The sequence below is a fragment of the Sus scrofa genome, chromosome Y, assembly GCF_000003025.6.
Source record: "Sus scrofa isolate TJ Tabasco breed Duroc chromosome Y, Sscrofa11.1, whole genome shotgun sequence".
NCBI classification, from domain to species: domain Eukaryota; kingdom Metazoa; phylum Chordata; class Mammalia; order Artiodactyla; family Suidae; genus Sus; species Sus scrofa.
The window spans coordinates 3359297-3382038 of NC_010462.3; the positions used below are offsets into that span (position 1 = coordinate 3359297).

At 47.8% G+C, this 22742-nt stretch overlaps 1 protein-coding gene and 1 long non-coding RNA gene across 18 annotated transcripts in view; one reads left to right on the forward strand and one right to left on the reverse strand.

The window, feature by feature from the left end:
* Positions 1 to 9990, reverse strand: part of PNPLA4 (patatin like phospholipase domain containing 4) — an 81652-nt gene extending 71662 nt beyond the window's left edge. For 4 of the 13 annotated variants that reach the window (XR_001302515.2, XR_309176.3, XR_001302514.2 and 1 more), the window contains exons 1-4: positions 9524 to 9687; positions 8196 to 8380; positions 4016 to 4110; positions 3275 to 3410 (exon numbers count right to left, since the gene is read on the reverse strand). Coding sequence is in view for 9 of the 13 variants with exons in the window: in XM_013985871.2 (XP_013841325.1) it covers positions 3275 to 3410; positions 4016 to 4110; positions 8196 to 8375 (411 nt within the window). In the remaining 4 variants the exon portion in view is untranslated. 13 annotated transcript variants of the gene reach the window in all.
* Positions 9730 to 22742, forward strand: part of LOC102165752 — a 334775-nt gene continuing 321762 nt past the window's right edge. For 4 of the 5 annotated variants that reach the window (XR_002340939.1, XR_001302519.2, XR_309177.3 and 1 more), the window contains exon 1: positions 9731 to 11325. This is a non-coding gene — a long non-coding RNA (uncharacterized LOC102165752). Of the gene's footprint in view, positions 11326 to 22742 lie in introns of all 5 variants that reach the window. The other variant, XR_002340940.1, reaches the window with a different exon arrangement.

Genomic DNA, 22742 nt, shown 5'->3' on the forward strand with positions numbered 1-22742 from the left:
ATAAAATTCACTGGCATCAGTCCTCTCCCACATTCCTATATTGGCTACTGCCTGGTTTGAGCCGTGTGGAACCTCGGATGTTAAATTTTCATCTCTTTTCCAAGTGCCTACAGACTTCCCTGATGACAGACAACCAACCCAAGGCTGTGGGATGAGAGCTGGCATGCCCAGCTCCCAGCAAGCAGCAGGTACACACGGTGGGCTGCCTCTGGTCCTGACCCCTGATCTCAGAGCCCCTGGGTCTCTAGCTAAGGAGGTGGGGGGGCGGGGCACGAGGCTTTCCTCTCTCTCCCACCCTGACCGGGGCAGTCAGAATCACCACCCCTGCAGCCCCTTTCATTGGCTCACAGATGGTCATTCCCCAGAGCTCGGGTCTATTTGATTTGCTCTTCATGCACTTCCCGCCTCCTTCCTCTAGGCTTCACCAGACTCCTCTCTGGACTAGAGGCTTCGCAAACACTCCAAGCATCTACTGCATGCATTTTTACAGCCACCATCTGTGGTCAAGGCGTTAGCCATCCTTCCTTGGAGTTTCTTCAGAAGGTTAGAGCAGTCTGCTGAACATTTAAAATGCTTCTCGTGTACCCCAGGATACGTGTTAATTATTCAATTATTCTCCTTACAAGGTATTACACATTTGTGTCAGCCATTTCTCTCCTGTTCAATGAACTCAAGTAATTATACCAATTCTCCGAATAGTTATTATCCAAAACAAAGCCAAAAAAAAAAAAAAAAAAACAGTCATGTTTGCTTATTGCAGTTGTTGGCTATTGCTGCCGTGACAAGTTACCACAAAGGCAGAGGCTAGAACAACACAGATGGATGATCCTGGGGTCTGGTCCTGGGGTCCGGATCCAGCCCGTGTCTCAGCCAGGCAAACGTCCAGCTGTGCGTCAGGCTGCATGCCTTCTCGGGGCTCTGGGGGGAGTCCGCTATCTGCTCATTCAAGCATTGGTGGATGACAGTTCCATCGGCTGTAGGACTGAGGTCCTTCTGCCTCGGGGGCTGCCTTAGTGCCCTCCGGTCTCACAACCAGCGGGGTCTCCACTTTTAAGGACACGCGTGCTGAGTTTGGGTCTGCCCGGTAACCCTCCCCACCTCAGGACCCTCAGTTATCATCACATCCACACAATCCCTTTTGCCGTGAGAAGCCACATTCACGGGTCCCAGGGTCTGTGTACACACACCTCTGGGGCATCTTCCTCAATCGACTGCTCCCCGTGAGAGCAGTCGAGCGGGGGAGGGCGATGTGTATGGGGTAGGGCAGGGCTCTCAAGTGACCTGGACTGTGATCCCAGCTGGGCCAGGAACTAGCTCAACCCTTCTGCTCAGATCACTGAACGTCGAGGATCCAGTTTCTCTGTTCTTTCAAGTGATACCACCTCAGTTCCCTGGTTTATTCCTTCGCACTCATTCACGGAACACGCTGATGGAGCTGGCACTGTGCCAGGGGCGGAGACGACAGCAGTGGACAGAGCAGAGCCGTCCCTGCCCCCCTGGAGCTTCCTTTCTAGTGAAGGAAGACAGACAGAAACTAAGTAAACAGAGCTGTAAGATACACAGTATGCAGCCCAGGGCTAAGTGGGGGGTGGGGGAGGAGGATAAAAAAACCTCAGAGGCTCTGCCGCTGACACACAGATACAGAGGAGCCAGGGACAGACTCAATGAAAAGGCAGTGGCTGTGGGTAGAACTCCCTTCTTTTTTTCCTTTCCGCTTGCACCCTCAGCACATGGAAGGTCCCAGGGATGGAATCTGAGCCACAGCTGTGGCAACATTGTATCCTTGACTCACCTTCCCCTCCCCAGTGGTAGTTGGATTCTTAACCTATCCCGCCACAGGGGCAACTCCCCCAACTCGTGTTTTTTGATATGATGACAGCATCTTGTCCCCTTACAAGCCAGACAGGCATTCTAATCCACCGAGAGCCTGACCTATCAGTATGGGTGTTGATGCTCATGATAACTCACACACTCTTTACATTTTTTAAGACTACCTAAGACTGTAAATGACATTATAGAACAATTCTTTTTCTAAGCTGGAACGACTTAATGTTTAAGCAAGAGGCTGGCGTAATTGGCACACCAAGTGAAAATATTCTAATCCCTTAAGTCACAAAGTAATTTGACTTGTCAGTTCAACATCTCATTAAGCATTTCACATCATATCGTTTGAATGCAAAACCTGCAGAGTGAGAGTCGATAGTAAAAAAATCAACGCATTTATCATGTACTTCGGGTGGAACGTGCAGCGCTCACGATTCATCTATCACCTTCCGCTGTATCGAAACACATGTTCTCTGCATCACCTAAGGCTGGCTAGGATTCCCACAAAAGGACAAAGAGAAACATCCCCTGGCTTTTCTACGAAAAAAGCACCTCTTCCAATTTTAAAATATTTACTGTACTACTGAGCAACTGGGCTTTCTCTGCAGATCAACTGAAGCATCTCCCAGAGATGATCAATTCTCAACCAACCAACTTGCACCTGTGTTTGGATAAAAAGGGCTTGAAAACAAAACGGAAGAAATGAAAGGAACATGAGAAGGAAGAGCTGAGACCTGGATTCCCTCCGGTCATCAGTACAGCTTGGGGTGTGTCCTGTGAAATCCTTCCGCCCATTTCTTCTGCTCCCAAAGCAACGAAATGACAGTAATCACACAGGTCCTGCCTGATTTATGGAGGGACTACATACAATAGCACATGCACTGCAGTTCCCCTCATGGCTGAGCGGTAACGAATCTGACTAGTATCCACGAGGAGGCAGGTTCAATCCCTGGCCTCACTCAGTGGGTTAAGGATCCGGCATTATTGTGAGCTGTGGTGGAGGTTGCAGATGCCGCTTGGATCTTGCATTGCTGTGGCTGAGGTGCAGGCCGGCAGCTGCAGCTCTGATTCAACCCCTAGCCTGGGAACTTCCATGCACTGCAGGTGCAGCTGTAAAAAGCCAAAAAAAAAAAAAAAGAAAAGAAAACAGCACATGTACGAGGTCTTCCATAAACAGCAAAGTATTACCCGCACCAGAGTAAGGACCTGTTACTGCTACAGAGCTAAGTATGCGTGCTGCTAGTCACAAAGAAAAACACTGAGCTGCTTTGGAGGTTTCTGGGAGCTGCCTGCCTGGAGGTGGGTCCGCTTCTCAGCCAGCTGACTTAGGGAGCACCTCCCAGGCATGATGTACAAGGCAGGATCTTACGACACTGGGCTGCTCCGCGCAGGGGAGAAGGGTGCCCAGCAGCGCTTGCGGACTTCCGCCAAGGAGAAATGCGCCCCTTACCTGAATGAGGTCCTCTCTGGAGGGAAAGCTGGAGACCAGGTAGTTCTCTCTGGTCCTGGTGCTGGTGATGGACACGTGGAGGCGGTGGTGGGCCAGCTCGTGCGCGTTGGGAGGGAGAATCGACTCCATTCCACTCCTGGAGGAGGAGACGGGACCCCAGGTGGGCTGCACCCCACAGGCTGGAGACCCAAGGAAGAGCCCAGAGACAGCGACAGGGACACCGATGGTTTACTGCATGGGGGAACCTTACACATCTAGAGCAAAAGGGTCCAAGAAAAATGGAGCAACACCCCAGGGTGCGGGAGAAAGCAGGCTGAACGTAGCAACAACCTGGGCTGGGGGAGAAGGAGACTACCGTTTATAAGGGAAATTGGCAACTGATGAGAGGTTGGCTCATCTGTTACCAGGGAAACCAGCCACCCACAGCCCCTCAGGTTAACAACCACCACCCGGGCAGATGTTTCCCTTTAATAAACTAGCAGGTGGGGTCGTTCTGGCCTGAGGATTAGAACCATCACCATCTGGGGTGGGGGTGGGGTTGCCAGCGTGCTGGGGTGAGTGGGGAGAACAGCCTTCTTGAGTGGCTGGACCACACATGGCACGATTCACCTTTAATTACTGACCGCCCTGTAAACATTTCAGCAGAGGGAACGCTGACTGAGCTTGCGACAGACTATCCAGGACATGCTCTGTTTTCACATGCTTTTATGGGGGGTGTGGCGGGGTGGACTATGTATATACCTCAATCGGCCCATGAAATCATAGCCGGGGGTTACTGCTCCAAACCACTGCCTTCGGATTTCCTCGGCAAAGTTGTAGGTGAACGCGTTACACTCCTGAAAAAAAAAATTAATAGCTGACCCTACTTTTTGTCAAGAGAAAATGTCATTCGGGTTCCAGAACTCTGGGCCCATTACACAAGGCAGCTGGACGCTATAAACCTAACCGTGGATGCTGTAGGGTGCACTCTTTCACAGGTTCTCCAGTCCCTACCACTCCTGGGCCCTCCCCCACCACTCCTGGGCCCTCCCCCACCACTCCTGGGCCCTCCCCCACCACTCCTGGGTCCTCCCCCACCACTCCTGGGCCCTCCCCCACCACTCCTGGGTCCTCCCTCACCACTCCTGGGTCCTCCCCCACCACTCCTGGGCCCTCCCCCACCACTCCTGGTCCCTCACCCATCACTCCTGGTCCCTCACCCACCACTCCTGGTCCCTCACCCACCACTGCTCTTCCTTCATTATTTTCTCCTGGTCCCCTGGCTAGCTTTGTATTCTCTTAATGCCAATCTTTTTTTTTTTTTTTTTTTTTTTTTTTAACCACCTCAAAGAGCTTGGCCCACCTGTGGAAAATCCTTGATGGCTGGATTCTAATTCTAATTGAGCACATTCTTCTGCAGATTTCTCCAACACAATGAATCTCCTCTCCCACCCAGATTCTGGGCAGCAGTGCCCATAAAGGACAACACCCACAACAGAGGAGGCAGTCCTGAGGACTGCGGACTGCAAATAGCAAATCTGGGTCTGTGGAGCTCAGCCTCGGGCATGAATATGCAGTAAAAGTTCTGCAGTGCGTGGGGCGGGGGTGGAGAGGCTAAGAGGCAGCCAGCGCAGGGACCCACTCCTGTGGCCTCTGTGGGCTCATCTGCACGTAGCAGTGGAAGGTGGGCAGAAGCCCGCACTTGGCAGGGAAGAAAACGGAAAGGGTTTAACTAGCTTTCCCACCCTGTCAGCAAAACTCATGTCAGAACCAGGATTTGAAGGCAGGTCTGTCTTTCAGTTATGAGTTTGTCCAGTCTATACGCTTCTGGGCCCCAGGCACTGGGCAGGCCTGGGAAAGGCAGAGAAGGAGGTACCCAGAGCCTGTGCCCTCCTGTGAGGGAGGGCCCCGGGTGAGTAGGGGGTGGAGTGCTGGGGCACCCGTGGGAGGGAGATCCAGACCCCCTCCCCCCCCCCAGAGATGTCCAGGTGAGTCCCCGGCACCTGTGAGTATGCCCTCTCAGGTAGCAAAGGGGACTGTCCAATGCTGTGATTAAGGTAGAGGTTTTGAGATGAGGAGATGCTCCTGGATTACGTGGGGGAGTCCAATGTAATCACGGGGGGGTTGGGGGGCAGGGGTGTCAGACTGGAGAGATGTGAAGAGGCTATGCTTAGGACTTTGCGGATGGAGGGAGGGGCCATGAGCCAGGGAATGCAGGCAGCCCCTGGAAACTGGAGACGCCGCAGACACACAGTCCTCCAGAGGCTCCGGAGAAGCTGGACCCTGCTGACACTTTGATTTTAGACAGTGAGACATTTTCAGATGGAGGACCCCCAGAACTGTTAGAAGATACGCATGTGTTGTTTTAAGCCGCTAAGTGTAGGGTCAGCTGTTTCGGCAGGGACTAATACATCAGCAACTTCACTGGGCTCCAACATGATGCTTAGGCTGAGACCTAAGATACAGACACGCGTTCCTGTTGTGGCTCTGCAGGTTAAGAATCCAACTAGTATCCGTGAGGATGCGGGTTCCACCCCTGGCCTCGGTCACTGGGTTAAGGATCCGGCATTGCCGTGAGCTGTGGTGTAGGTCACAGATGCAGCTCGGATCTGGCGTGGCTGTGGCACAGACCTCAGCTGCAGCTCTGATTATCAAATCACGTTCAAATCACGTTCCCCTCACTTGGGAATGTCCATATGCCGCAGGTGCAGCCCTAAAATGAAAATAAAATAACAAATAAGCAAAACAAAAAACAGGGGGTGGACAGGAGATGGAGGCGGAAGAGGCCAACAGGCAGAGACCACAGTGAAAAAAGTGTGGACTGAAACGTGAACGGCGTCCTCAGGCAGCCAGGAGAGGGCGAGGGTCCCCCTGGAACTGGGAGGCGTACTCAGAAAGCTGCACCCCATCCTGAGTCAACAGGGAGCCTGGGGTGTGGGAGGGGAGGTGGCCCGCCAATGTATTTAGGGAAATCCCTCTGGGAGCTGAGACAGGCAGCAACAGGAGGGCGCAGGCCTGCCTGTCAAGGCTTGTGCCGACTTCCAGGTGAGAGACGAGTGGCCCCGCATGTGTGCTCTTGCTACTAAGGCAGCCTGCCCACCCAGCTTATTTTCTTGTGTTAATTTTAATCACACACACACACACACACACACACACACACACACACACCCCTGACCAGACTGGAAACGTATTAAGGCAGGATGTCCTCATCTTTGCATCAGTTCCCCGCTGCGTCTAAGGCCCTGCCTTGCCAATTATGAGGGCTGAGGAATGGCTGGCAGGGCTGAGCTTCTAACAGCTCAACATCTAAATCCGCCTACCACCAAAAAATACGCCCGGCAGCATCAGGTGCTCCTCTTCATTATACGTGCACAAGCTCGGAACCAGATTAATGACTCGCATCTTTGTCACACCACCACCAAGCTCGAGGAACTTAGAGCATCAGGGAGAACTGAGCTAACGGGGACCCGAGTAGGTAGAAAAGTGGTTTGCTTTAAAAAAGAAAAAAAAAAAAAAAAAAATCACAGCACTCCTGCAAAGGGTAGATTTTGAGCACTAAAAAGAAAAGGAACAAAATCTCAAGTCAAATGGCTGAAAACTTCCTCAGAGAAAGGAGCAAGGCAGATGATGCCTTAGGTACATTCAGAGACTCATTCCCCACCTGCTCACGTGAGCACCCAATACCACCCCTCAGGTCTTACCAATGCAGTGAGACCTCGCAACGGGCTCACCACATTAGCGAAGATATAAATACGAGCAGGTAATCGGACTGACGTCAAGTCTCAAATTCAAGGAAAGGATTCAGTGTTTCAACATCACAGAGAAGGGGCTGTACGTTCACAAATCCTGCCAATTCTCAATCATGCTTGATGTGTTTCTAAACCTGCTGCGGAGTCCAAACCCGAAGGATGCAACGCCAGAGCTCAAGGTTTGCTCCCACCTGAAGGAAAGACCGCACTGAACAGGGGGTAAACCACCCCTCGGAGTCCCCTGCTTCAGAAAGAAAATGGGATTGCAATTCAAACCCCATGATTGTGCTGGTTTGGGCGGAGTTTTCACACTTTATCCTTTCCCAGATCTCGGGTTCTCGTCTGTACAGTCTCTAAAGCTTTCCATCCCTTTTCTAGTACATAAAGACTGGAATAAAAGTGGATTTCTGAATAACTGGGCTCCAGTCCAGGTTCTCTTCTATAAGCTGCTCACCATAAATTTGAAAACAAGACTTTTGACATTCAAAATGTTGTGGTTTTGAAAATTTAAATGCGACCACGTCATTCTTGGGCATGGAAGAGTTAATCACTGTTTGATTACTGCTCCAAGCCACTAGAAAATGTAATTAACTCCTATTCTTCACCTGCAGAAGCCAGAATGCAGGATGGCTGTCTAGAAGCAGAAAACTGATTAAAAACACAGATTGCATTAACAGAAATATTTCATGAGGCTTATTTTTATTACTTCTAGATAAACTGCTGGGAGTTCAGGGCTTCTTCTTACTGTGAGAATGAAAAACAAATTAAATTCCAATAGCATTCCACTTAAAAGAAATGACTAGGCTGCCTTCTAGTCTACACACCTGTCTGTAAATAGGAGCAAGCAAAGAGTGACCAGCCACTCCTTCAAGGCCCTGAGAAAAGCCTGTGCTCTTCGCATGGTCAGTTCAGGGAGAAATATCCTTTGCTTGAAGGAAACAAAGCTGGACTCGTAAGACTAAACAGTCAGAGTAACGTAAGGCATTTTATTTCCTTATCCTGTTGTCACCGTCAATAATCTTTCCTAAATGCAGAGCACATATCCCTAATGACTATATTTTAAAAGAAGTCTTAACCTTTTCCGTTTCCCAGGCAAAGGATTATTTCTCGGCAGTTAGCACAGCTAACACTCATCTTCGTTGTTAAGGTGTAATTTCTTGATGAGAAACACAGCCTCGTTACTACTTAATTACCTCTATTTTTTCTGGTGCAGTTAGCAGGACGGAAGCAACCAAGGAACCAGCAGAAGCCCCGGCAAAGGCCTGGACATCCTTCAGGAGCTTTTTGCCGTGTTTGCAAAGTGCAGATGCTGCCCCCAAGTGGTAAATCCCCAGAAACCCACACGCTGCGAAGGACAAGTTGATGTGCTTCATAATAGCTGTGAAATTGGCAAGACAGAAAAAAGAAAGATGCTTGAAACTAGAATACTTTGCTCCCCTCCTGGTGTAGTCTTCTGTTACTCATCGATCCAAGGCTTTCTTTTAATACATAATTCTCTGCTCTAAGCACAATTAAAGTCTCATTAGACATCCCAGTCTTTCAAGGAAGTATTTTTCCTGCCCATGTCTCACCTTGACCCAATGTAATCCTATTAATTAAAATAATTACAACAGTCCATATTTGCTCAGTACATAGACAGTGCAATCTACTTTTTAATTACTTGGTAAAAACCAAATGGAGAAATGACAAGGCATTTGGTCTTTTTTCTTGATCCTTTGAAACTGTTTTGGGGGGTGGGCTATTGCAGAAAGATAACATCTCTAGAGACCTCTAGCAAATTCCAAATGAACAACACATTTATACTTTGCAAGTGCACCAGTAAATTTAAAATAGACGTCCGTTTTTGCTTTTAAAAAATAGATGCTCACAATTATTCAATAAGGCAATATGCAGTTATTCAACAATGAAATATATTTCACAGCTAATTTTATCACGACAAAAGGAGCTCCTTGGCGGGCAAGGGCAATCGAAGGCTCAAAGAAATGCTGTTATCACCTGATACTTGCAATAGATTTAACGGTAAAGCTCTATTTCTCGAAACCTCAGTGGGCATGATTTCAGCACCTGTATAAAACAGTGCCTCCCTCCAACACTGCTCACTTGGAAGCCCTTCCTGGGAAGGCGAGGGGGCGGGGGGAGGGGCAGGACCCTGATTCTGGGACCTTCACATTAGGCACTTGGCCCGACCTGAAACTTAGGAATCTCAGGCAGTTGATCTGATGCACGGAGCCAGGCCCTGCGCAAAAAGGAGGCTCAGTCACCGCAGCCTAACCCCGACTCTGGTTTAATTTCTCCAGATTGGAGGAGGTAGAATACCGTGGGTGCTCAGGCTCCAGGGGGCCGGCCAGGGCATGCAGGCCCAGTGTTCCCCTCCCCCAGGGCCTGGGGGCAGGGCGGCAAGGGTCGCCGCTCCATCAGCCCCAAAGCGGCCCTCTCGGACTCAGCCGGGAGCCACCACTGAGGCCAGAACCTGCCCCTCGCCCGCCTCCACCCTCCCCTCCCCTTCCCTCCCCTCCCCTACCAATGCAGGCTTGAAGCACTTCCGCGTTGGCAGCACCCCCCGCGTCCCCTAAACCGGAAGGCGGGGCCGGGCCGTCACTCAATGTGGCCCCGCCTATCAGGGCCGGACCCCGAGCGCCTTGCGCCCGCCCAGAAAGGTTGCGGGGATGAAGTGGGGCCCTGGTACCCGCGCAGGTCTGTGACGTCATCACGTCCACGCGAGCGAGCGCTAGGCCCCGCCTGCTCTATTTAAGTCGCGGGACTCAATATGGCGGCGCGCGCTCGGCCGCTTGACCCCGGTGTCCCCTAAAGCGGGTAAGGGATGAAACTTTCTCATCTCGAGTCATGCTGTTTTCGGAAACGTAGGGATGCGTTTTAATTTCTATGCGCCACCCGTGGGTCGGCCCTCACCTGCGAGTCGGCTGACCGTGAACGACCCTCACTTGCTGTGCACCGGAAGGGCTTGGTCTTCTTGGCCTCTGTTTCCCGGAAGTGGTTTCCCTCCACCTCCTCAGGAGGGCCGGCCTTCCCTAAGGGCGGAGTCTAGGGCTTCTTTGGGACTGAATATGCATTAGCTTTTGGAAGTCCAGCTTTGATTTTCCCCTAAGCATTGCTACAAAGGCCGGACTGCGGCTCTGGGCACCGTTCACATCCTCGGCCGCCTTTGGCTTTGTGACCTTGGGCCGGTTGTATAAGCTCTCTGAGCTTCCCAGGTGACTTCTCTGCAAAGTGGGCTGGTAACGCCCGAGTTGGTGCTAAATCCTAAAGTTCATGCTGCGAACCGGGCCCTCAGCAGATCAGCCTCTGTTTGGTCTGGTGGCAGGCCCCACGGGCTCCTGAGAGACGTGAGAAGCAGCTTTGTATGGGAGCCACCTCTGCTCGCGTTTCCACCCAGAATCAAAGGACTGACTGACCATTCTTTCAATCCCTAAGCGGTGTCTTTTCTATCTAATCCTAATAACCAAGCCTGGAGGAATTGTAGACTTTCTGGTTGAAGGTTCAACAGGTCTCCTCGTTTAAGGATAGAGTTAAGTCTCAGTGAAGCTACAGAGGAGAATCTGAAAAATGCAAATGTTACTACCTTAACGGAAAGAGGGAGGAGGGGGCGCTTTCCTAAATGGCCTTTACCTTGGACCTTTTCTTTCTCCTGGCATTTGGGCTGCCAGGGATCTTGCTTCTGCCCCACCAACACACTGAAAGCAAGAGCTCTTGACGTGATGACTAAGGAAAAGAATTTGGTTTTCATTTGGAGACAGCTGATTCTGAAGCCATCTTAAAGCCTAAGCATAGCACAACTGCATTCATGATTCTATGAATTCTTTCCTACCATTGGAACTTAGGGAAGGGGAGAGGAAGTGTGCATCTAGGAAATGTGGAAGGACAAGCTCTTCGTTCTTTCATCCTTCCGCTGCCTTCTAACTCTGTGGTCGAGTGTGGTCTTCCCAGGAGAGCATCTTCCAGGAAACTTATTAGAAAGGAAGAACCCCAGGCCTCATTTCACATCTGAAGCAGAGTCTGCCTTGTAGCCGACTCCTCAGCCATTGCTAGGCATGCTAAAGTTGACAAGGCCCTGGTTTAACTCCTGGGGTGGTCTGGTTTAAAGTGATGAGATGGCATCAAAGATGACGGAAGGACAGAGTCCACAGAGCCAGAATTTGGGGCAGTGGAGGCAGAGCACCTATTTCCTGCATTTGGGCACTGCCAGCAGGTTGATTCAGAAGATGGGTGAAAAATTTGTTCCTGGGGTAGCAGGAGGAGCACCACGACTTTGGAATCTTTTGCTTAAAAGAAGGATGAGCTCGGCTGTTCATACCATACATCCCGGTAAGTGAGATCCTACCAAATTTAAGTCTCCTGGAAAGTGTTCACAAAGCTCTGTAATTTAATTTTTATCACTTGATTGATTGATTGATTGGTTTTTTTTCAGGCCAAACCTGTGGCATATGGAGGTTCCCAGGCTAGGGGTCGAATCGGAGCCACAGCTGCCGGCCTCTGCCAGAGCCACAGCAACACCAGCTCGGAGCCATGTCTGCGACCTACACCACAGCTCACGGCAATGCCAGATCCTTAACCCACTGAGCGAGACCAGGGATCAAACCCCCCAACCTCATGGCTCCTAGTTGGATTTTTTCCACTGTGCCACGAGGGGAACTCCCCCTATCACTTTAAAACTCTAAAAAAACTCTTCTCCTTTCTGCCTTCTGCTCTATAGCACGTCTACATGCAAGTAATTAAAAACTTCAGTTTCCTAAGGTGAGGAAGAATATCAGGTTCATTTATCAAATTCAATCATGTTTGTTTTCCTAGTCTTAGCACCATCCATAGCCCTTGGCGCATAGTGTATGATTAGCGAATGTTTGGACCATTGTATTTAAGTAAACCACTCAGCTGATGTGGGTATAAAGTGGTTTAATTGCCCTTTAAGAACATTTTCCAGTAATTGCTTGTTTTCACATCTCTAGTTTCCTTCGCGATTTAGCTTTGAACTGGTTTATTTTTAGCCCTTGATCACATCTTCAGGAAGCATCCATTGTATAGCACACAGTGGGCTGGGTCAGGGCACAAGAAGTGGACAAGAGTTCAGTTCTTCACGTAGGTCCTCGAGGGTGGGGAGGCAGTTGATGTGTAATTGCTGAAGCGTGATCATGTGCTAGTACAAAACCACACCGTGGGCGCCAGGTGTGCACACTGAACTGGGGAGCTGGAAGCCCTTATCTCCGAGTGGGGCGGGGGAGGGGCACCTGCAAGAGCACCTGTCACAGAAACAAAGCGCCCGGGCTTTTCCCTGTCTCCAGCTTCCTCCCACAAAAGGAGGAATCTGCGTGTTCTCCTGAAGAGAGAGAAAGGTACCGGGTAAAGGATGCTTGCCACACCTGTACCCCGAGGACAGGGCCTCACCTCACAGATCTCTTGAGTATAATTTCCTGTTCCAGCCTACTGACCACACGGAGTTGTTTATTTTCCAACCTTGGCATCTTAACACGTGTGAATGCCTGTGGGACAAGCCATGGTTCTCTGTGACAACACCCTTAACCTCCCTCCCTTTGCCAGGTCCTCATCCCTGTCACCTCCTCCCAGAATCTTTTTGGTTGTTTTGTTTTGTTTTGAATTTAGGGCTGCAGCATTACCGTCATGGTGCAGTGGAAACAAATCTGACTAGGAACCATGAGGTTGCAGATTCGATCCCTGGTCTTGCTCAGTGGGTTAAGGATCCAGCATTGCCGTGAGCTGTGATGTAGGTCGCACATGCGGCTCAGACCTGGCATGGCTGTGGCTGTGGTGTAGGCCAGCAGCTGTAGCTCTGATTAGACCCCTAGCCTGGGAACTTCCATATGCCACGGGTGCAGCCCTAAAAACAAAACAAAGTTGAATAAATAAATAAGTAAAATTTAGGGCCACACCTGCGGCATATAGAAATTCCCAGGCTAGGGGTCAAATTGGAACTGCAGCTGCCCGTCTATACCACAGGCACAGCAACACAGGATCCGAGCCATATTAACGACCTACACCGAAGCTCGCAGCAGCACCGGGTCCGTTAACCCACTGGGTGAGGCCAGGGATTGAACCTGCATCCTCTTGGATACTAGTTGATCCCCTAACCTGCTGAACCACAGTGGAAACTCCCTCCTCCCAGAATCTTGCATGGTGAACGGATGAACTTTAAAGATTAGATGCATAGGCTTTAATTTCAGGGGGTCTTGGCCACACTGTTGGAGCACACAGCAGCACCCTTTCTATGAGGGCATCAAGGGGATACCTTGGGTTGCCAGGACCTCTGTGCCAAGTTGAAATATTCCCTTGTTTTGCGGCCTCTGTGGAATCTTGAGAGAGGCGCTCCTGCTGTCATGGAGTAGGACATCCCTCTGAACCCACAGAGAAAAAAGCTGCATCCCTTCCCATGCGTCATTGTCTCTGTGGAGGAAGGGCAGGTGATCATGAGTGAATGCCACCCCATGGACAGAGCCAGCCTGAGGATGCTGGCAGTGTAGAGGGAATCAGCTGAGAAAGAGACAGAAGCTGGCCTCCTAGGTGTGATAGCATTCCTTGAGCCTGGGGATGCAGCTGTGACCACCCCTGGCTCATTCCAACACCACACCCATCTTTCTCTTCGTTTTCTTAAGTGGCTTAGAACTGAGTTTCTCAATCTTGCAAGCGAAGCAGTTTTCACTAATAGAAGCGTGTTTTTCATTGCACCTGTTTTCTGTCTGTTAGAAATTCCCTAGAAAAACTGACTCCTTGAAGGAAAACTGGGGGATTCTATTTTAAATGGAAGGGTATTTTTTTTTTTTTTTGGTCTTTTTAGGGCCTCACCCATGGCATGTGGAAGTTCCCAGGCTAGGGATTGAATTGGAGCTGTAGCTGCTGGCCTACACTACAGCCACAGCAATGCTAGGTCTGAGCTGCATCTGCAACGACGTACACCACAGCTCATGGCAATGCAGGATCCTTAACCCATGGAGCAAGACCAGGGATTGAACCCACGTCCTCACCAATACTAGTCAGGTTCATTACTGCTGAGCCACAGTGGGAACTCCCTTTTTCAAAAAATATATCAATCATATGTGTAATATGTATTTCTATTTTATATGGACATCTGTGCTAATATATCTGTAAATGTATAGATGTAAGCACTCTGATAACATCTGCAAACAATTCAAAATAGGCATCCTTAGGAAGGGTAGTTTACTTGTGATTGGATACATCTCAGAATATGCAATAATCTGTAGCTTTTAAGGTGGCATGAAACTATCAAGCTGTTTCTAGTAAGGAGTAACATTTTAAAAAGTAACCTTAATTTATAACTTTTTAAAAATAACTTTAGTTTTAATTTAATGTGAAAGATTCCAAGTATAATAGACACTGAACTGAGAAATGAAGATGAAAAGATTTTCTGAGTGTTTCTGTTCTTGTATTAGAATTACTTAACTACAGAGCTTGGAATTGAGATTCTGTGTAAGCGTGAGATAGGGCAGTTCAGCTTTCAAAATTTTCATGCTTAAATGATAGCTTTGATACAAAGGGGGTTTAGATCTTTGGTAACCAGGTGGTGGTGTCGTGGGGTGATGGCAAAAGTGCAGTACAAGATGCATTACAGAGTCCTAAATATTTTTAAAAGCCCAGTCAAGGAAAATCTGTGTCCTCTACCCTGTTTTCCTTGTTGCTAAAAACAGCTATGCCCTTGACCTGGCCGCTTGTGAGCCACAGTTTGTACAGATGACTGGAAATGGCCCTTCTTGTTATCCTTCAGATAATTGTCTTCCGGTGGAGGAGATATATTGGGGAAATAATATCAGTGTCAAAAAAGTGGTGTCAGCTTTGGTACCTTCTGCTTCATCAAATTCGCCAAAATACCACTCTGTTTTAATTTGGAGTACAGGATCTAATCATGACTGATGCCGTTATCAAAAGAAACACCCTAATTAATAAAACATCCAATTATCCAATCACCTCATTTCAAAGGCAGAAAATGAGAATTCTGGTCTATTTTATTTTAACGTCTACTCGTATTTATTGGACTCTTATAATTAATAGTTATTATGCCTGTTGACTGCTCATTTCATGCCAGTCCGTCCTTTGTACCCATTGTCTCCTATGACTTCCAACGTGATGACAAGTGGGAACATATAATCAATGAAGATTTAGAGCTGAAGTGATTTTCCACATCCCCGCAGAGATTATCAGTTCAGGTCTCCCTAATTCCAAAGCCTGTGCACAGACCTTCCTTGCCTCCACTGGTTCAAAAATGAATTAGTGAGAGAGTAAGCTCTTATTATATGCCCAGCATGGTGCATGTGATAACCTTCTTATTCCTTCAGCTTTTTTTTTGGTCAGAATTTGTCTTTGGTCTTCATAGTTAGACAGTAAAAGTTTTAGGAGTTCCCGTTGTGGCTCAGGGGACTAAGGACCCTAGGTGAACTCTGTAGGATACTAGTTCAATCCCTGGCCTTGCTCAGTGGGTTACGTTTCTGGTGTTGCTGTGAGCTGGAACGTCATAGGTAGGAGATTCAGCTTGGATCCATTGTTGCTGTGGCTGTGGCGTAGGACTGCAGGTGCAGCTCTGATATTCGATCCCGCAGGTGTGGCTGAAAAAAGAAAAAAAAATTACTAAAAAGTGGTAAAAGTGCTTAATGTATGTGATGTATGTATTTATTTATAACATTTAGGAAACTTGTTTGCATCTGGAAAAGAAAACAAAAGCAAGTGTAGCAGTTAACTAAAGCTGCCCTTTCTGCACTTATCAATTATGACAACACCTCTTTCTGATTACTCCTCTTCCTGGAAGCTGTGTTATAAAGTAGTTTTTTGTAAAGAGCACATGCCTTTGCTCCATCTTTAAATAAACTTTATTTACTGTCTAACATATGACAAGGACTGAGTAGGCATTGGACAATTTTTTAAAAAAAATCCTGAGATACATTGTCCATTTTTATTTCACTGTTTTTTCTTGCTGAAATGTACTTTTACATCTTTCTATTCTATTAAGTCCTATTTAGTTTTCACAGCCTAAACAAACTGTTCTGCCTCAGTATATCTTTTTGGTTTCAATTAAGCGGCCTTCTGTCACTATTAATCACACCCTCCTCTTTGTTACCAGGCATGAGGAATTGTGATAGCATTTATTCTCTTTTAGTTTAGTGGGAAACAAGGGTGTCTCCACTTTCCATGTTCAAAGTGGGTGTGGAGGAAGGGCTGTCTTGTACTTCTTGGTTTTGGCTGACCTCTGGAACAGAGCTAACATGTAACACATGCTTATAAGAGTTGAGAATCTTTACTTGGTATGTTTCAGATATCTAACTGGCTTCAGCAAAAAGAAAATTGCTAGTTTAAACACTGGGAGGTTTAGAGGTAGGACTAGCTCTAGGTAAGGCTGGATCAGGGCATCCAGTGAGTGCTGGAAGGCCACTGTTAGGCCGTTTCCTGTTTGTCTTGTCTTCATTTCATTCTGCAGTGGGGACCTCCTCAGAAGGCTGCCGGCAGCCTCAGAGCCTCTTAGTGTATCAGTGGAAACCATCTTTCACTGCCCACTTTTTAAACTTGGAAAAAGGCTCCGGCTGGTTCTGTTTTTGTCACATGCATGTCCCTGGAAGAATCGGCATGAACAGCAAATTGTGAAACAACAGTGTGGGCTACAGTGGGGTGGGCGAGTGCTGTGCAGATGATGGACAGACGTGAAGGCAACTGTTGCCAGGTCCAGATGGAGCTGTTAGGCAGGCCTCCGTAGGCCGAGGCCTGGCCTAAATCAGCATGTCCACTGCAGTACCTGATAAATATTTGTTCAACTAGGCAAGCAAGAGTGCAGCTGTAATCTCTTCTAAAACAGAGAAATCTAGTCCTTTCAATATATAAAACTACCTGATACATATTCATCTGGCAAGTATGTCCCCCAGACACACAACAACACAGTTGCGATGTTTGGTGCATTGACAAGTTGGTTGTGGTTTTAGATATGTTTAGATGAACAGTACGTGCTATTTGGCATCCATGTTCACCACTGAATTAACAATATTTTGTTTGCTTTTTATGAATGCTATGGGCTGTTTGGGATGTTAGAGATGATACAATACTTTTGCTTACCAAGTCCTTGTAAATATTTGCCTGTGATGAATTTCCGTGTAGAAAGCTGTGGCTCTCAGAGTCCTAGCAAGGATCTTACCTAGGGTCCGAGAAGTAGATGCTGAATGAATGTTTGTTTCTGACAGCGGTGACGATAATGATAGAGCCCCTTCTACCTAAAACATTTGGTAGCGTAGGAAATGGTCTGAAATGTCTTCCCAGCATCCCTTACTTCATAGCATTTTCTTTTTTTTTTTCTTTTGTCTTTTTGCCATTTCTAGGGCTGCTTCCCACGGCATAGAGAGGTTCCAGGATAGGGGTCTAATTGGAGCTGTAGCCGCCGGCCTACGCCAGAGCCACAGCAACGTGGGATCCGAGCCACGTCTGCAACCTACACCACAGCTCATGGCAACGCCAGATCCTTAACCCGCTGAGCAAGGCCAGGGATGGAACCCGCAACCTCATGGCTCCTAGTCAGATTCGTTAATCACTGCGCCACGATGGGAACTCCCATAGCATTTGGGAAAAGAGTATAGTCACCGTTTAGTAACTGTCCACTAATGTATTTTATACTTTATTTTAAGTCATAAAAAAATACACCCCTCACATAAACTTAAAAAAAAAATGCTTTGCAACATCTTCATAGAATTTCTCAAAGGTGATAGGATCCTGGAGTTTCCTTGTGGCTCAGCAGATTAAGAACCTGACTAGGAACCATGAGGCTAGTTTGTTCCCTGGCCTTGCTCAGTGGGTTAAGGACCCGGTGTTGCCATACGCTGTGTTGTAAGTCGCAGCTGTGGCTCAGATCCGGTATTGCTGTGGCTGTGGTGTAGGCTGACAGCTATGGCTCTGATTCGACCCCGAGCCTGGGAACATCCGTGTGCCATAGGTGCGGCCTTAAAAAATGAAAAAAAAAGAAAAAAAAAAAAGATTTGATCCTAAACTGTACAGATGCATTCCCTTTTTGGAAAACGACAGAATGGGTCAGAAGTCCGAAATGGAGGTCAAAGTGAAATTTTGCAAGGATTCCGGCTGACGTGTAAAAGACAGGTGTAATTTCAGAATCTCCTCTTAGGGCTTGACTCCTCAGAAAACCAGCGGCAGAGTTGTGACTATTAGAATGGGATAGGGTTATGGAGCCATCCTTGTTGAATCGTGTGGATTCTCATGCACTATCCTAGATCCCAATTAGCAGGTGTGTTTAAAATGATGAACACAGAGAATTCATCCTGTAAATAAAAGCAGTGTAAGTTCCAAGTCATTCCAACAGCATCCACTGCTCGAGGAAGCCTGTCTCCAGGTGTTCCTGCCTAATATTAGTTTTGTGTTTCTAAATTCCTGCGTGGAAGCCAGAGAGCCCTCTTTATGTTGTCATTTTAGGAGCCAAGCTTTCTTTCCAATATTTTATCCTTTCTCTCCTCGCCTTGAGGGAGCATGCCTGCACGCTTCGTGTGCTTCTGAAGGGCCATGTTCTCAGAAAGCAAACCTCATGACGGAGCCCTCGCAGTAGCTGTGTGTTCCCATCGCCCTTAAAAGCCCCGTAAAGCAAGAACCCTAAGGTTAGGCGTCTCTAAAAGGTCTTTGTAATGCTGATGTTGAATTTGCCCAGTTCTTCACATATGTATACTCCAAATTTTATTTTTATTTACTCTTTCATCTACTCCGAAGTTTAGAAAATTAGCTCCTCCCCAAAGATGAGCACATTTTTCCATTCGCATCCTAGAAAACATTTGGATTCTCTAGGGTACAGAAACATTCGTAAGTAACATTTCAAATATAAGTAAGTGAGCTTAACTTCACCCTTCCATGAACACAGACACATGTAAGGGTTATCTTCCCTCTGTTAGAAAAGAAACCACACATTTTTGCTTCATGTTGAGCGACTGGGCTCCTTGTGGCTGAGCTCTTCATCTCCCTGACCCCACTTGTCTTACCCTTAACACCCACGGGAGGTAGATTTCCCTCCGATGTTGACGCATCGTTGTTGAAATCACAGCTACTTTTATTATGTATACATTTTTCTTGACATTTGACTCATGCCTCTTTTTTTTTTTTTTTGTGCTTTCTATGCTAGGATGACGTGCCACCTGATACCTCACAGAGCACAATGTCCCAGGTGGACTTTTTATTTGCTTTCTCTCAGTGCTTGGAGGGGACGTGATGCCACATTCGTATTCATTTTTGTGTATGGAACACACACACGTGCTCCTTACTCTTTGCGTCTTGTGTGACCTTGCACCTGTCCATGCATGTCACGTTGCTAAGGACCCTGTGAGGTGGTACCCCCAGGGACCCTCACCAGGCCAGGATGGTGAGCGAGGTAGAAAGAAGTGCGGTAACTTCTGGAGATCACGCACTTACTCATCGGCAGAGCCAGGGTTCCTTTCCTGATGGCTTTTCTGAGCTGCCTCCCCTAGGGTCAGACGTTCAGAAGCAGGTGTCCACGCGCACAGGGTGTTTTCAGAGGACATTGTCGCAGAGACCTTGGTAAGTGAAGCCAGTCATGATGCTGTCCAGCTGCACCATCGCAGGATCTTTAGAGGCATGTCCTGCAGCGAACCATTCAACGTGGGAGTTCTCGAGACTCAGACTTGGGGTCTCCTTCCTTCCCTGTTCACACAAGGGAGAATGTCATTCTGCTGTGGTGCAGCCTCTAGGCCTGTGGCCTCCGTGTCACGTGGCAAGATGGCAGGACGACTGCTCATATGGATGGAGGGACTCAGGATATAGTTGAGGGCAAGTCTCTGCCTCAGAGAAGTGGGGGAACCCATCCTCCCACCGGCAGATGGAGCAGGAAGGAGGGCCACTGAAGTAGAAAGTCAGCATGCTCCATTCTGCCATTGCTTGTGTCTATATGTGGCAGGGGGCTTATAGACAATACAGGCCACGCCCGTTTCCCCAGATCCAGCTACAATACCCTAGATTCTGGAGCCTGGACGTCAGACTTACCATCAGGAAGAAACAGACAGCTCCCAGGTGGATCTTATGCTGTCGCCAGGGCCGAGGACCACTATTCTTGGAGGAGGTCTCAATTTGGCCCCTGGAAAGGAAGAGAATGAGCGGTTATTCCATCTTTTGCTTTTCTCCTGTGGCGTCGCTCCAGGTCACATGGCTAATACGGGCAGGTGATGCGAGGAAGAAAGGGCATCATAGGGTTCTCTCTCGGTCACTGTGTCCTCAGTATTCTCTTGCCTTCTTTCTGTGTTGGTAGGACGTTCTAGGGATGGGATCACGTGTCCTCTTGACGCTGGTGGTGTTCCTGCTGACTCAGTCCTGGATGTGGTGTGCTTACTTTGTGCACATCTGCTGTAATTCTCTTCCTGCTTGGGGGCCTCGCAGACTCTATGCATGACAGTGGCAGCAAGGAAAAGCAGAAATGCACCTTGCATGCAACCGATTTGTTCCTTTGTGTGTGCACCTTACTGTGCCTTTGGACTTCACTTGTAAAACTCAAGTGCAAGGATAAAACTGTTACAGATTTCAGGGCGGTGACAGCAGAACGTGAAACCACGTGTGGGGTCCTTCTGAGCCGGGGGCCCATCATGTGTGCCCTGCTCAGAAATACTCTTCTGGATACCCAGAGGTTGTCTTGCTGGCTGATCAGAGCAGGACACTGCAAGACCCGCAAGGATGTAAATGAAGCCCCATTTCCCAGAGTTGGGAGAGCTGGGGAGGTCTCGGTTGATTGTGTGTTTAGTCCTCTTAGAAGCCAGCAGACCGCCCACTGCCTTCATCTAACCACTCCCCACATCGCCTCCAGACCGAAGGCGGACTGTCCAGGCCAGACCACTGTCACCCGCTTGAGTCTACACATGCTGCCTCCGAAGGGCCAGTCTCTATGGCCTCCCTGAGTCGTGACTGGATCTCCACATCCAGTCAAATGTTTAAAGATCGCGAAGAGGACAACAGAGATTAATATGATCGTTTTTGTCCCTTTCATCCCTTGCCTTCTGCGCCTTGACTCTAGAGGACTTAGGATTTCACAGGTGGATGAATCAGGTCCTGTCCTGAGTGAAATTCAAGTGGCTGGAGTGTCGGTACTTGTTCAGACTGTTTCTGTGTATATTCTTATCTAAAATGTTCATTGGTGTTCCACATAGCCATTGATTTATGGAGTCTGCTTTATGAGTTTTTTTTTTTTTTAGGAGAAGAAAACTACATTTGAAAAATAAGCATCAGGAGTTCCCATCGTGGCTCAGTGGTTAATGAACCTGATTAGTATCCATGAGGATGTGGATTTGATTCCTGGCCTTGCTCAGTGGGTTAAAGATCCAACGTTGCCTTGAGCTGTGGTGTAAGATACAGACATGGCTCGGATCCCACGTGGCTGTGGCTGTGGCTGTGGCCTGCAGCTGTAGCTCCGATTCAGCCCCTAGCCTGGGAACCTCAATGTGCCATAGGTGCAGCCCTAAAAAGACTAAAATTAGCATAAGATAATTTCTTTATTAACTAGTATAGTTGTCTGTTAATTAGCTCTTATACTTACAACTATTGCTGATGCACTTTCCAGGTCTGAAAAGCAGCTTTTAAACTGTGTGTATTACACACACACACAGTCTAGGGGGAATAATTATTTCGCAAAAGAAGTATGAGGTTTTTCTAGTCCTACAGTAATTTTTTTTTTTTGGTTTTTTTGTTTTGTTTTGTTTTGTTTGTTTTGTTTTGTTTGTTTGTTTTTTTGCCATTTTCTTGGGCCGCTCCCGTGGCATATGGAGGTTCCCAGGCTAGGGGTTGAATCGGAGCTGTAGCTGCCAGCCTACATCAGAGCCGCAGCAATGCGGGATCCAAGCTGCGTCTGTGACCTACACCACAGTTCACGGCAATGCCAGATCCTTAACCCACTGAGCAGGGCCACGGATTGAACCCGCCACCTCATGGTTCCTAGTCGGATTCATTAACCACTGAGCCATGATGGGAACTCCTACAGTAATTTTTTAAGACATAAAATGTTTTCTTAGTTCAGAGGAAACACATTCTTCATAGAAAAAGTTAGAGAATACATTTTAGAGAAACAAAATAGGGACTACCCATGTAAAATTAATATGTATGATATCAGCCCCCTCCCATATAATGTATAATTTACTTTCTACAGATTTCCGTCTCAAACGTAGTATAAAGCATTGTCTAAAAAGCCATCAATGTCATATAACCTAACCAAATAACGGCCTGCCGATGACTTAATTGATTATACAGTCAGTGACGTAACATTAAATGTAAACAAGACTCCTTTTTGCATATCTTGTTTTCATACGTCTTATCAACAGCGTAGACTTCTGAACATCATTTTAACACATAATTTCTGTTTGCGAATGAGATCATTAGAACAAAGGTTATATTAGATATTGATATGTAATTATTTCCTAGGCTTTTTCACCACCTAGATGACAGCTTCCCGCCAGCTTTAACAACCATGCCGTCTGAATTTGTGTCGTAATAAATTGATAAATTACGACATGCCGTGGGTGTCCGTGCTGCACGTATTAAATCCACGAAGAGCAAGGCCATCGGTAAAGGAATATGGCAGATTTTCTTAACATACTCATCAGAACTCATACTTTAACGGAAGTGTTTTATTCAACACGGTCATGGTTTTATTTTTTTGCTCTTCAGGGCCGCACCCGTGGCACCTGGAAGTTCCCAGTCCAGGGGTCGAATCGGAGCTGTAGTCGCCGGCCTTGACCCCAGCC